The sequence below is a fragment of the Conger conger genome, chromosome 1 (assembly GCF_963514075.1).
Source record: "Conger conger chromosome 1, fConCon1.1, whole genome shotgun sequence".
Lineage (NCBI taxonomy): Eukaryota > Metazoa > Chordata > Actinopteri > Anguilliformes > Congridae > Conger > Conger conger.
Genome location: NC_083760.1, coordinates 10,681,120 through 10,694,650, shown reverse-complemented (window position 1 = coordinate 10,694,650; position 13,531 = coordinate 10,681,120). Strand labels below are relative to the sequence as shown.

At 49.7% G+C, this 13,531-nt stretch overlaps 1 protein-coding gene across 1 annotated transcript in view; it reads left to right on the top strand.

Moving 5' to 3' along the window:
• The window catches only part of trip11 (thyroid hormone receptor interactor 11), a 29,523-nt gene that overhangs the window by 9,276 nt on the left and 6,716 nt on the right, over positions 1-13,531 (top strand). The window contains exons 6-17 of the mRNA XM_061241463.1: positions 66-231; positions 684-1,010; positions 2,157-2,197; positions 2,314-2,412; positions 3,137-3,337; positions 3,777-6,830; positions 7,284-7,424; positions 7,819-8,012; positions 8,372-8,535; positions 9,118-9,221; positions 10,445-10,544; positions 11,880-11,961. Of these exons, the coding sequence (XP_061097447.1) occupies positions 66-231; positions 684-1,010; positions 2,157-2,197; positions 2,314-2,412; positions 3,137-3,337; positions 3,777-6,830; positions 7,284-7,424; positions 7,819-8,012; positions 8,372-8,535; positions 9,118-9,221; positions 10,445-10,544; positions 11,880-11,961 (4,673 nt within the window). The remainder of the gene's footprint in view (positions 1-65; positions 232-683; positions 1,011-2,156; positions 2,198-2,313; positions 2,413-3,136; positions 3,338-3,776; positions 6,831-7,283; positions 7,425-7,818; positions 8,013-8,371; positions 8,536-9,117; positions 9,222-10,444; positions 10,545-11,879; positions 11,962-13,531) is intronic.

Genomic DNA, 13,531 nt, shown 5'->3' with positions numbered 1-13,531 from the left:
TCTGTGTTTGGCTGTGTCTGCCCCTGGGCTGACTCTGTGTGTGTGTGTGTGTGTGTGGGGGACAGGAGCTGCGGGCGACGGTGGGCCGTGAGGAGGACGAGCACCAGCACGAGCTGGCCGCCCTGCAGGACGCGCAGCAGCAGAAGCTGGCCGAGGTCACGCGCCGGCACCGCGAGGAGCTCGCCGAGTACGAGGAGCGGATCGAGGAGCTGGAGGAGCAGATCCACAACGGTGACGAGCGCCTTACCGCCGCCTTTACCGCCCTGTGTCGCGTAGCCCTTTCAGCAGTTTGCTGTGAATCATATTGAAACGGCCCCTACGTAGACTCATCACTTGACTTGGAGAAGTGTTCAACTCAGGTCTTGGAGGTCTTTCCGGGTTCTCCCAATCAAACTCTTCAGTACATTGGTCTATGTATTTGCTTTGACAATGCTTTTGTCTTTGTTTAGCAAATAAGAGTTATAGACTTAAAATTAAACTGGCTTATAAGAGGCCTTTAATCATCACCTCACGCCCATTGTTGCATGGTGGTCCTGGAAACGTTATTTCACTCCCTTGTTTGTCCTACATGTTGTGGAATGACCTGACTTGAACTGGAAATTCCGGATTGGAGATGCAAAAGTAAAATAAATAAAAAAATAAAAAAATAAAATAAACGGCCGTCTTCGTCCCCCCCCTTCCAGGTTCTTCGAGCTCTGCGTCGGCCCAGGAGTCCTCCCGAATCGCGGAGCTCCAGGCCAGGATCCAGGCCCAGCAGGAAGAGGCGGAGCTCCAGGACAGGAAGCTGCGGGAGCTGACCGACAGCCTGGCGGGGCTGGGCCGCGAGCAGGCCGCGTCGCTGCGGGAGAAGGAGGAGGTGCAGGAGGAGAACCGGGAGCTCCTCCAGAACTACGCCCGCCTCCAGAGCTCGGTGGAGGAGCTGCAGACGCGCGTGCAGGAGCAGGAGGGGAAGGCCCTGCACAAGGCGCACCAAGACAACGAGATCCAGACCCTGAGGAAAGCTCTCGCAGGTGAATTCAGCCATTTTAAATAAAGGATGAATGGTGGGGGTGTCTCGGTGGCGCAGCCTGTAGAGCACTGACCGCACGCTCATTGCGAGCCGCGACGTCGGCGGTTCGAATCCGACCGTCCGACATTTGTCGCATGTCTTCCCCTCTCTCTCGCTCCCATTCTTCCTGTCTGTCTATACTATATACTGTCCAATAAAGCTGAAAAAGGCCTAAAAAATATTAAAAAAAAAAAAAAAAAAAAGGATGAATGGTGGAAATGTTACGGTCAATGGTCGCCATTTATATAGCGCCTTTATCGAAGGAACTGAACAATTAATGCTGCTCATTCACCCATTCATACATAGTCACACACCGACGGCAATTGGCTGCCATGCAAGGTACCAACCAGCTCGTCAGGAGCATTAAGGGGGTTAGGTGTCTTGCTCAGGGACACTTCGACACACCCAGGGCAGGAATCGAACCGGCAACCTTCCGACTGCCAGACGACTGCTCTTACCGCCTGAGCCAATGTCGCCCCCGTGTAGGTTATACGAGGGCTGCTGAACCCTGTTCCTGGATTTCTACAGTCCTTTAGGTTTTCACTCCAAGGTTAAGAAAGCACGCCTCATTCAACAGCTAGCGATCTCATTGAGCTGCTGCTTGGTCAGGTGTGCCAAAATATGGTTTAAATGAAAACTTTCCTAAATCTCCAGGATAGTGGTTGGGCAGCCCTGTTATATGCAATCCCAAAGTTGTGTGATCAGTGTGGTTTCCAAAGTTTCATTTATCAGGCAATTTGGTGACTAATAGGCAGCAGTGAGTAATATTTGCACAGAATCATTACATTACATTACATTATTGGCATTTGGCAGAAGCTCTTATCCAGAGCCACATACAGTTAGACTAAGCAGGAGACAATCCTCCCCTGGAGCGATGCAGGGTTAAGGGCCTTGCTCAAGGGCCCAACGGCTGTGCGGATCTTATTGTGGCTACACCGTGATTAGAACCACTGACCTTGCGTGTCTCAGTCATTTACCTTAACCACTACACTACAGGCCGTCCCATTGTATGAGTCTTCACCATTTAGGAACGATCAATCTTATAGGAAGGTTGTCGAAAGCGTTTGCCATTTTTCCTTGTGTTTATTATTGTTTCATTCATTTGTAGGGGCAGAAAAAGAGATCTCAAGGTTGAAGACCCTCAGCGAGGTATGTTGTCAACATGTTTTAGGGCACATGATCACAACTCTACTAGTCATTTCAGTCTTCAGTGCATTTAGGTATACGGTATTTTACCTTTTGTTTGTTTCTTTGTGTTTGGACAGAATGAACCCAGGGCCGAAGTGGAACATGCAGACATTCTAGAACTTAACACAATAATTGAAACCTTGAGGCGAGAGAAGGTGGAACTTGAGCAAGAAAGGGTGAGATTCTCCTCAGTTTCAATCATATAAAGTGTTCTTTGAAGTGTCATTGCTAAACTGCTAAATTATATTAATAGAGAATTGTATTTCCTGAAAATAGCGAGTTGTATTTCCACTCACTACTGTCTTAGCCATCCGCTACAAATGACGGAACGGGAAGACAATGGCTGCTGTTTTGCTGAGTTTGTCTGCAGAGGTTAAAAGAGTGCACCCATGCACACTGCATTTGTGTGAGGTGGTGGGATATGCCTGGTATATGATGTCTGATGGTATTGGGCGTAACTCCTGTGGGACCAGCCATGGCTGGCGACAGAATGGTCCAATGCACCAGCGCTTGTGAGAAGCACCCAAACTTTATAATGTAAACTATTAGTGTAAAATACCAACAGGGTAAATTTACTAATGCGTAAATTAATTGGATAGCATTGCATCCTGCAATATGTCTGGGGGAACTCAACAACAGTCCATACGTCAATTAATTTATTGAAATTGCAATAATCAATTACCCGAATTGCAATTAATTTAGTCTAGTATTTAATCTAGTATTTGTTTTTATTATTATTATAATTTTTTTGAAAGCTTATAACCTCTCACATACTCGCACTCACTCACGTTTAGCAGGCTGAAGATTCTCCACAAGGGGGAGGTATTTCCACTCAAGTAGCTGAAATTGGTGAGTGCGGTGCTTCCCATCAATGACACCGTGTGTCCTTGTTATCCTCAGCTGGATTTGCTGGAGAGAGTCCCGTGTGCGGAGGACAGTGTGAAGACTGAAGGGGAGCCTGACTCCAGCCTGCAGGCGGTCGAGGATCTGAGGAAACAGCTGGAGGAGAGGGAGCAGGCTCTGAAGGAGGTCCAGCAGGACCGGGACACGCTCAGCACCGAGCTGGAGGAACTGGACCTCCAGAACCAGGAGGCCACACAGGTCTGTCTACTAAGAGCTGCTGAACTGAGAATGGGCTTTATGTTAACATTACTGAGATTTGCTTTTATGCTCGAGGTAGGTCATCTGTGCAATGCTGTGACTTCTACCTAATTTCAAAATGAAGGAGAAGGGATCTTATTCTGATATTATGTAGTGCTTTAAACTTACACCGTCTATAATCTGTGAAGACAATTCAAACCTATTTGTTGGGCATTGCCTTTGAGGCGGTTCATAGCTGCCCCTGAGTCAATGATTGTGTGGAATGTACATGGTACATACAGCTGGGAAATTTCAGGTGTTTGTACAACACGAATACCTTCTTTCTCGTGATCCTAACTGGAATTCTGTATACCTGAATGTGGCTTCTCTACAACCTTTCTTAAATTGAGCTTTGTTGCCCTGATTAAATTTCTTGTTCTTGTTGTTTTTGTTCCTCCAGCACCTCATCTCCCTGAAAGACCAGCTGTCGGCGCAGCACAAAGAGACGGACGTCAACACCGCTCACCTGCAGCACGAGCTCGATACCGCGCGCGCCCAGAAGGGGGCGCTGCAGCTGGAGTTGGAGGCCCAGCGCGAGAAGCTGAGCAAGACGGCCTTCGCCCTCAACGACATGCACATGGGCAAGCAGCAGCTGGAGGACACGGTGAAGGAGCTGCGGGAGAAGCTGGGCCAAGCGCACGAGCGGAGCGCCCAGGCACGCGAGGAGACCGCCCGGCTCAGCGGGACGCTTCTGGAGAGGGAAGAGGAGCTCGCCGCCGTCAGGGTGGAGCTGAGCCTGGCTGGGGCGACGGGCGGCGATGGGGAGGACCAGCAGAGGGCGCTAGAGGAAAAGGCGAAAGAGCTGGCTGAGCTCAGGCAGGAGGTGGCGGCGTTGAGAAATCAACTGGAGAAGGTCAAGTCTGAGGACTACGAGATCAAGATGGAGAACGGCAAGTTAAAGTCAGAGGCCAAGGAGGCCGCGTTGAGACTGGATGACCTTGGCCAACAGGTCCGGGATGGACAGGCTGCAATGAAAAGGGCCATCCTGGAGAAGGACACTCGCATCGATGCGATGAAGCTGGAAAAGGGACAGTTGGAGAGCGAACTGAGCCAGGGAGAGCAGCGGTTGATGGAGCAGGACCGGCAGTACCAGCAGACCATCGACGAGCTGACACGGGCCCGGTCCATGGACGCCACCGCCCTACAGACGGAGCATGAGAACGCGGTCAAGCTCAACCGCGAGAAAGACTTTGAAATCGCGGAGCTGAAACGGGAGATGGAGCAGATGGCGGCCGACCACCGGGACACGAACGAGATGCTCGCCGCCACCATGGCGGGCCAGAAGCAGCTGACCGAGGTCTTGCAGGAGAAGGACGTGTTCCTGGAGACCCTGAAGTCGAACGCTGCCGAGACCCAGAAAGAGCTGGAGGAGAGCTCTCGCGCGGCCAAGGAAGGGCAGGCCCTGAAGCACGTGCTGGAGGAGAAGGACAAGCAGCTGGGCGCGATGAAAGAGGAGAACAGCCACCTGAAGGAAGAAATCGACCGACTGCGGGACCAGCAGAGCAGGCCGCAAGCCCTCGCGGAGCCCAGGACCCTGGACATAATCACAGAACTGGAGACGGAGATTGCCCAGCTGAAGGCAGCGAGGGACGCCCTGGAAGAGGAGGCGCTGACCCTGAGGAGGACGTCGGAGGAGCAGCGGGGCGGTCTCCTGCAGTCCCAACTGTCTGTCCAGGCGCAGCAGAACGAGCTGGAGCAGGCGCAGGCGCGGCACGAGCAGAGCACGCTCAACTACGAGAAGCTCATCGGCGCCAAGGACGACGAGATCGCCCGCCTTCAGGAGGCCGTGGACCAGATGACCGAGCGGACCACCCACATCGAGTCGTCCTCGCCGCTGCAGGCCCTGCCGCCGGCCGTGGTCATCCTGCAGGACGAGAAGACCCAGTCGCTGAACGGGGAGAACGGGAACGAGAAGCACGACCTGTCGAAGGTGGAAATCGAAAAACTGGTGAAGGGGATCAAGGAGAAGGAGAGCGAGATCAGCCTTCTGAATGAGAAGAACCTGTCGCTGGCCAAGCAGCTGGACCAGCTGGTGGTCTCTCGGGACGAGGCGGGCAAGCTGTCCCAGATCGTGCGGCAGAAGGACCTGGAGATCCAGGCCTTGCATGCCCGGGTGTCGGCCGGCGGGCACACTCAGGACCTGCTGTACCTCCAGCAACAGCTGCAGGCCTATGCCGTGGAGCGCGAGCAGGTGCTGGCCGTGCTGAACGAGAAGACCCGCGAGAACAGCCAGCTGCGGTCGGACTACCACCGCATCATGGACATCGTGGCCGACAAGGAGTCCTCAATCCTCAGGCTGCAGCAGGAGAACCAGCGCCTGTCTCTCATGGGCGACCCGTCCGGGAGCCACGAGATGTCCCGCGAGACCATCCAGAACCTCTCGCGGATCATTCGCGAGAAGGACATCGAGATCGACGCCCTGACTCAGAAGTGCCAGACTCTGGTGACCGTGCTGCAGACATCGGGCGGCGACCTGGGGAGCGGCAGCGGGGTGAGCAGCAACCAGTTCGAGGAGCTCCTGCAGGAGCGGGACGGCCTGAAGCAGCAGGTGAAGAAGATGGACGAGTGGAAGCAGCAGGTGATAACCACCGTGAAGAACATGCAGCACGAGTCGGCCCAGCTCCAGGAGGAGCTCCTCAAGCTACAGGGCCAGGTCTCCGCAGACAGCGACTGCAACTCGCAGCTGTCCGTCGACTACACCCGGCTGATCCAGAGCTATGAGCAGAAGGAGAGGAAGCTGGGAAACTTGAGCCAGGAGCTTGCTCACGTCCAGCAGACAATTACCCAGCTTAGCAGCACCAAGGACGTCCTGCTCGGGAAACTTGAAGGCGTCGCGCCGGGTCCTGAGGCCTTGACGCCTGCTCAGGCAACGGTGCTTTCTGTTGCAGTGGCACCTCCCAGCCAACAGGAGGCGCCATCCGAGCAACTCCTGGGGGAAGTGAGAAGGCTCCAGCAAGAACTCGAGTACCTGCAAAGGCTCCTGGCGGAGAGGGATGGGATGATCCGAACACTGCAGGAAAACAACCACCGCTTGTCCAACTCGATGGCCGAGAGCGAGCAGAGGGGACTGGCGGAGGAGGCCCGGCAGGCCCATGAAAAACTGGACTCCATGCAGAGGTCCCTGAGGGAGAAGGACCTGCTAATCAAGTCCAAGGGCGACCGGCTGGTCCAGGTGAGCGAGAGCCTGCGGAACCGCGAGAACGACAATGAGGTGCTGAAGCAGGCCGTCACCAACCTGAAGGAGCGCACGCTGATCCTGGAGATGGACAGCCGCAAGCTGAAGGAGGAGAACGAGCTGGTGATGTCGCGCTCCCGCGAGAAGGAGTCCGAGTTCCGGGCGCTGAGGGAGACCAACCTGCAGGTGTCGCTCCTCCTGAGGGAGAAGGAGTTCGAGTCCAACGCCATGAGGGAGAAAGCCGCCGCCCTGGAGAAGATGCTCAAGGATGGAGAACAGGTAGGTTGACCGCTATCAAACGTCAATATTGTGTTCAGCTGTTCCAACTTATTTGGTATCGACAGTATTGCATTATAAGTTTATTAAAGGTACAATAGGTAATTTTGGACTTCTAATGGTCAAGAGAGGAATTGCAGTAACAAACACCCTCAAACTCTCCACACACCCTTGGCTGTTCCAATTAGAACCAATTTTCAAGCAATGAGCAGTGGTACAGTGTCAGTCCATCAACTGTATATTTTGAAACCCAAATTGAATTACTTTAAACACTGGCAGAGGGTGAGTCAAGATGTCAGTGAGCCTTTTTCAATGATAGGACAGGATTTACAATGGTCTTGCAACAATGTTTTAATCAATCTTACCTGTTGTACCTTTTAGGTTTCCTTGGCTCTCATCATTGATATAAGTTTGACACGCTAGCTTTCCTGAATTTAACTGATCTGCCCACTACAGGGCAAGTCCGGGGAGCTGAACCAGCTGCTGAATGAGGTGCGGTCAATGCAGGAGAAAGCCGTGGCCTTCCAGCAGGAGCGGGACCAGGTGATGCTGGCGCTCAAGCAGAAGCAGATGGACAGCGCTGCCCTGCAGAATGAGGTATCCGATCATATTGCGGTTCTGGGAAAACCCAGTGTTTATTATTTTAGCTGGCTTTTATTCTTGCTCCGTCTCAAACTGCTGTCCTTCCCCTTTTAAATGAGGTCAGGATTTACACTTGCTTGTAAGGTTTTATGCGGATGTGACCAGTGTTGAATTTGTGCCAAACTGTCTCGTAACCATCTAAAAAAAGATGTAAGGTCATTCCAGACATGCCTAACTGTCACCTGGCCTTGGTGTTGAGCTTCAGGATTGAGCGAATGGTGCATTCTCTAACAGTCCAAAACGCGGGAACCTTTATTTTGGTAAGAACATAGAACATGATCCTCTCCCATTGCCTCAAACCGTGCCACTCACACTCATCTGGGAAACCCCTGCTTTTTCATTTACTCAGCTCCAGCACATGAGGGACAAGGAACAGCGGCTGAAACTGGAGCTGGAGAGGCTACGGAATCACCTGCTGGAGATCGAGGACTCCTACACCCGAGAGGCCCTGGCGGCTGAGGACCGGGAGACCGATCTGCGCAAGAGGGTGGCCCTGCTGGAAGACAAGCTTGCGACCTCGTCCAGCGCCGTGGAGAACGCCAGGTGAGGGGGGTGGGGGCCACCGCAGGTATTTTGGTTTGGCTCCCCGGTATCTGCTGGGGTTGAGACGTTTAACTGATTATTTTTCCTCATACAGTTCAGGTTGCATAAGTGGCTGGCCAACATAACAAGAAAGTCAGTCCATTGATTCAGTCTGTGAGGTTTTGAAGGGAATGACTAATGTGTGCTGGTTTTTTTTTCCCCGTACCCAAAGTTTTCATTCTCGTACAATGTTCGCTGAATCGTTTATTTTATTCCTTCGTGTTTGTCTTGTCATTTAACTGACCCTTGTGGGCCTGTTAAGAAATAAACATAGGAGTTGTAGTTCAATGATGTCACTTTTTGGCCGTTTCCATTGGCAGCCAGCAGGCCAGTTTGCAGGTGGAGTCTCTGCAGGAGCAGCTGACCGGTGTGGTGAGGCAGAGAGACGATGCTCTGGTGAAGCTTCGCACCTCGCAGGAGCAGGTCAACCAGTACGCAGTTTCACTCTCCAACCTGCAGATGGTGCTAGAGCAGTTCCAGCAAGGCAAGTCTCTCCCTTTCTCAGGCTTCACCCTGGCTAACCTAAGTCTGTGTGAATACGATCGACCTATCGGGAGGGCACGCAGCGCAATTTCATGTTACAAAGCTCATTTTATAGACACTCTTCTTGGATGCTCCGTGTTAGACCCCAGTCCCGAGGGGCACGGTGTCTGCTGGTTTTTTTTTGCTGTGTTTCAGCACTTAAGAGTTGACATGACTTCCCTCCCAAGCCAGAAATGACTGCCAATTTATGGGAAACCACAGAAATCTGAAGGCACCGGGGCCCTCCAAGTCTACAATTTCCGAAATGTTGTCGCAGAGAGTTCTCAAGAAATTTGAGAGATATAGCGGTTTAATGCCTTTCATGCGGCATTTTTTCCTGAAAAATAATGTTAAGAACTTGATTGTTGGTTTCTAAATATGGCAGCGGTAACTTGTTTTCTTCTCAATGTGACTAAAGTTATTTCTATACTGTGGAGGAAAAATTCAGTTCTAACCACTGAAATTAAAGCTCCCTTGCACCCCCGAGTCCCCCCCCAGCCCCCCAGCCCATATTTACATCCCTCTCTTCTTTTTCCACATCCAGAGGAGAAGGCCATGTACTCAACAGAGCTGGAGAAGCACAAGAAAGAGAAAGATGAATGGCGAAGGAAAGCAGAGATGCTGGAGGAACAGGCGTCTGCTCTGCAGGTATGGAGCATTATGGGTAATCGCACTATTTATCCATCGCACCGTTTCCTACTTGTGTCTCTGACTTGGGCGGCCTGTAGCACAGTGGTTAAGGTACATGACTGGAACCCGCAAGGTCGGTGGTTTGATCCCCGGTGTTGCCACAATAAGATCCGCACAGCCGTTGGACCCTTGAGCAAGGCTCTTAACCCTGCATTGCTCCAGGGGAGGAATGTTTCCTGCTTAGTCTAATCCACTGTATGTCGCTCTGGATAAGAGCGTCTGCCAAATGTAATAATAACCGATTGAGTCATTATTATCATTTTCTGTTTCTTGTGTAATTTTTCATGGTTGATCTACACAAGATTGAAATGCTATATGGTTCAATTGCATCCCTCTAAAGATAAATATTATGAGCTTTTGTTTTATACTGGTAAAAGTAAAACAAGAAAGTATCCATGACGTGTAATATTATTTCCAATTTTGGTCACCCTATGACCTTTCCTGAAGAGCCACCCTCAGGCCAAACATATCATGAAAATTAAAATCCTATTCAATTCAATTTATTTTGTATAGCGCTTTTCACAGAAGACTGTCACAAAGACGCTTTACAGAGTGAATTAAACGTATCAGCCCTAAGCCCCCATGAGGTAAACCACTCCCTTCGGGGAGAAAAACCCTCAAACATTGGCAAGAAAAAAAAAAACACCTGATGGGAAGAAATCTCGGGAGGAACCCGGCTATAGGGGCATGCCCATCCTCCGCTGGCCTATAGGTTTAATGTATGGAACTAAAGTCCATATGAAGGGATGTAGAGTCAGGAGTTCCGACGGTAGGGGGAAGAATTTGTAGCGCCGGGATATGGTGAGGCCAAAAGTGATGACTGGATGGCCAAGACATTTGCTGCGCACATTGATGCAAGGGGAGATTGTTGTGCCTTGGTGGAGGTCTGCACCCTTACTGAGTGCATTCTTTCGAGTTAGCAATGTAATGTATTCCAGCAAGAAATGTGAAATCTGTGACTGAAATAAAGCAGATGGAGTGGACGGGGGGGCAGGATCATTATGGAGAGCAAAAAAAAAGAGGAAAAAAAAAAAGGAATGAATGAAAGACTGTTGGTGAGGTTGGCCTTGTTCAGTATGGCGATCCTGCAGATAATGCACACAGAGTGGCTTTGGACAGTCCAATCAGTGTCCGTGCACCCCTTTGATTGTTTGCGTGCGCATCCCCCCGCGATCCTCTAGATCAATCTGGACGAGGCCACGGCCGCTCTGGACTCTGCCTCCAGGCTGTCCGACCAGCTGGACCTAAAGGAGGAGCAGATCGAGGAGCTGAAGAAGCAGAGTGAGTTCGTCTTGTCTGCTGCCACGTTACACGCCAGCAACACAGTCCGTGTGTGTTGCCGCGCGTTCCCCCGGTCTGTCATTCGGGCCTCCTCCAAAGCTTCCTACTGGCTGTTCTATTTCTATCTTCGTTTCATTTCGTTCTACTATGAACAATAGTCGTTTAATCCGTGTGGTAATTACATTTTCTACTCCGATCTTCTCGTTTAAGCTGTTTATACAAATTATGGCACGCGGCTAGCGCCAACCAAACAAATCGACGTCATTATGGCCAGGAAATAACGAAACGGTTCCAGTGCATTCTGATCGCTTTTTTTTACGACAAACGAAAGGTTTCGCGCTCGTCTTTGTTTGCAGTTATTGTGCAATCCGTTCCGTTGGGTTTCGGTTGTTAAACTTTTGAAAATAAACCTTCCAAAAACCTCACGTTGCCCTCATATACCAGAGCTTGCAATTATACCATTACAGAACTTTCCCATTTTACATTTTTCAGATACACTTTAACCCTTCGTAATTAAATAAATAAGCAATGCTTTTTGAGTCATTAATCTTGTTTCGTATTATGTCATTCTGAAAACATCACTGCAAGCCGAGGCGGCCTGTGAACGCCCTGCCTGTCCTCGCCCCCAGGCAGACCTAAACATTTTCTCATGATAAAAGCGCATTAGAAGCAGAAGCCATTTTCTCACACCGCCTCACACCGAGTTCATCGGTGTCACCCTATCGCCATCTGTAGACTGCAGGTTCCTGCTCGATGACATCACAAGAAATTCCCAGACTTGTTCGCTCTGTTCCCCCCCCCCCCCATGTTATTTTATTATTATTTTTACCCCCCTCCACCAAAATGGAATTCCAGGCTTCTCTGAGCGTATATTTATTTATTTAAAGCGAGGCTTTGAAACGGTTAAACGAGGCCTGGTGTAGTGGCAGAGTCCTCGTTGGAGCTGTCGTATCTGTGGCTGGGGTGAGCTTTCTTTGGCTCCCGGGGGCGAATAAAAGTGTCGGCTCGTGTAGAGATTGTAAGCGATGAACTGAACCGGGTTACCGACGTCTGGCTGACTCGCTGCCCTGAGAAAGTGTGTTGTGTGTGTGTGTGTGTGTGTGTGTGTGTGTGTGTGTTCTGCACAGCTGTTGGGCCCTAGAGCCAGGCTCTTAACCACACATTGCTCCTGGGGGGATTGTCCTCCTTAGTCCTGCTTAGTCTAATCAACTGTAATCGCTTTAGATAAGTGTCAGCTAAATGACTGTAATGCAATGCAATGCACTGGCAGTGATCTGACACAACTTGTCTGTCTGATTGCGTGTGTGTGCGCGTGTGTGCGCGTGTGTCTTACAGTGGTGGCCAAGGACGAGACTCTGGAAGAAACGCAGAACCAGATGATGAACCTGGTTAAAGGCACAGAGGGGAAAGTGGACAAGTAAGCACAGTACCTTGCTGAAATTACACCACTAATCTGCATTATGTCATCTTAAATTTAATTTCAATTGTGTTGTGGTTTTTACAGCAATGCCATCATATAGATCAGGGGTGCCCGATCTTGTGCCATTCCAACCAATCACTACACGAGCCGATTTCAGTAACTGCACACCTTCAACCGGAGAGGAGGGAACTAATTAGTGAAATAAGCAGGTGTATTGGTTGGTTGGAATAAAAACTGGCAAAATCTGCCTAAAACATCTAGAGCATATGATTGCACACCCCTGATCTAGATGCTTTACAGGAAAATGGCCAAATCGAGGATGACTGTGGCTCTGTTTGAAACCGCATACTAGTACACTACTTGTACAAAAATTTCAGGCTGATTTTCATTGAAATGTACTGCGAGTAGTATGCCAACTATGTGGTTTCGAACACAGCCTGAGCCTGAACCAGGACGTTAGGTAAAAAAAATAAAATAAAAAATAAAAAATAAAGAAACGCCGTCTCTCAGCAGCAGAAAAACCGCACTGGTTGGAAGGAATGTAAAGAGTGTGGAGGCTGATGAAAACATCTTTTCGGCTTTTTGCCTGTTGGGCAAAAGGGGGTGGTAATGGGGACTGAACTCCATAAACAATTAGCGGCTTCGCACTGAGTGGATTACAGAGCACGGTTGAATGAGCTGATGAAAAGGTAGTTCAACCAAAGTTTGGAGTTTTTGTTAAGTTTCATTAATGTCTTGGTGTATACAGCACGTTTGAAGGGAAAGGCAATCTAGGCCTTTAAGTTGCAAACGAGGGAAAGAGGGCCTCTTTTTTCATAGTAATTAGTACCAATAGTGCAGCTGTGTTGTAATGTAATAGTTAGGGAATTCAACTTAGAACCCAAAGTTTGATTCCCAGTTAACTTTGCTTGTAATGCGTATCAATAATATCATGTGTATATACACTCACTGAGCACTTTATTAGGTAGACCTGCAGACCAGCTTGTTAATGCAAATATTTAATCAGCCAATCATGTGGCAGCAACTAAATGCATAAAAGCATGCAGACGTGGTCAAGAAGTTCCGCTGATTTTCAGACCAATGGGGAAGGAATGTGATCGAAGTGACTTTGACCGTGGAATGATTTCTGGTGCCAGACAGGGTGGTTTCAATATGTCAGAAACTGCTGATCTCTGAGGATTTTCACACACAACAGTCTCTAGAGTTTCCAGAGAATGGCGCAAAAAAAACAAAAAAACATCCAGTGAGCAGCAGTTCTAAGGCCTTATGAGAGAGGTCAGTGGAGAAGGGCCAGACTGGCCCAAGCTGACAGTGGGGTGGCAGTAAAGCAAATAACCACACATTACAAATGCATATGACGAAGAGTATCTCTGAACACACAAGTCGTCAAACCTCTTAAGTGGATAGGCTACAGCAGCAGACGACCAATAAGTCAAAAAAAAAATAAGTTGAATAAATACCTAATTAAGTGTTAAATTGTAAGGTATGTAAGCTATAGTACGGTACCGTATTGTACTTTGGAAGGGCCATGAGGTGGCTGAATAAAAACAGGTACTTTCCGCCACTT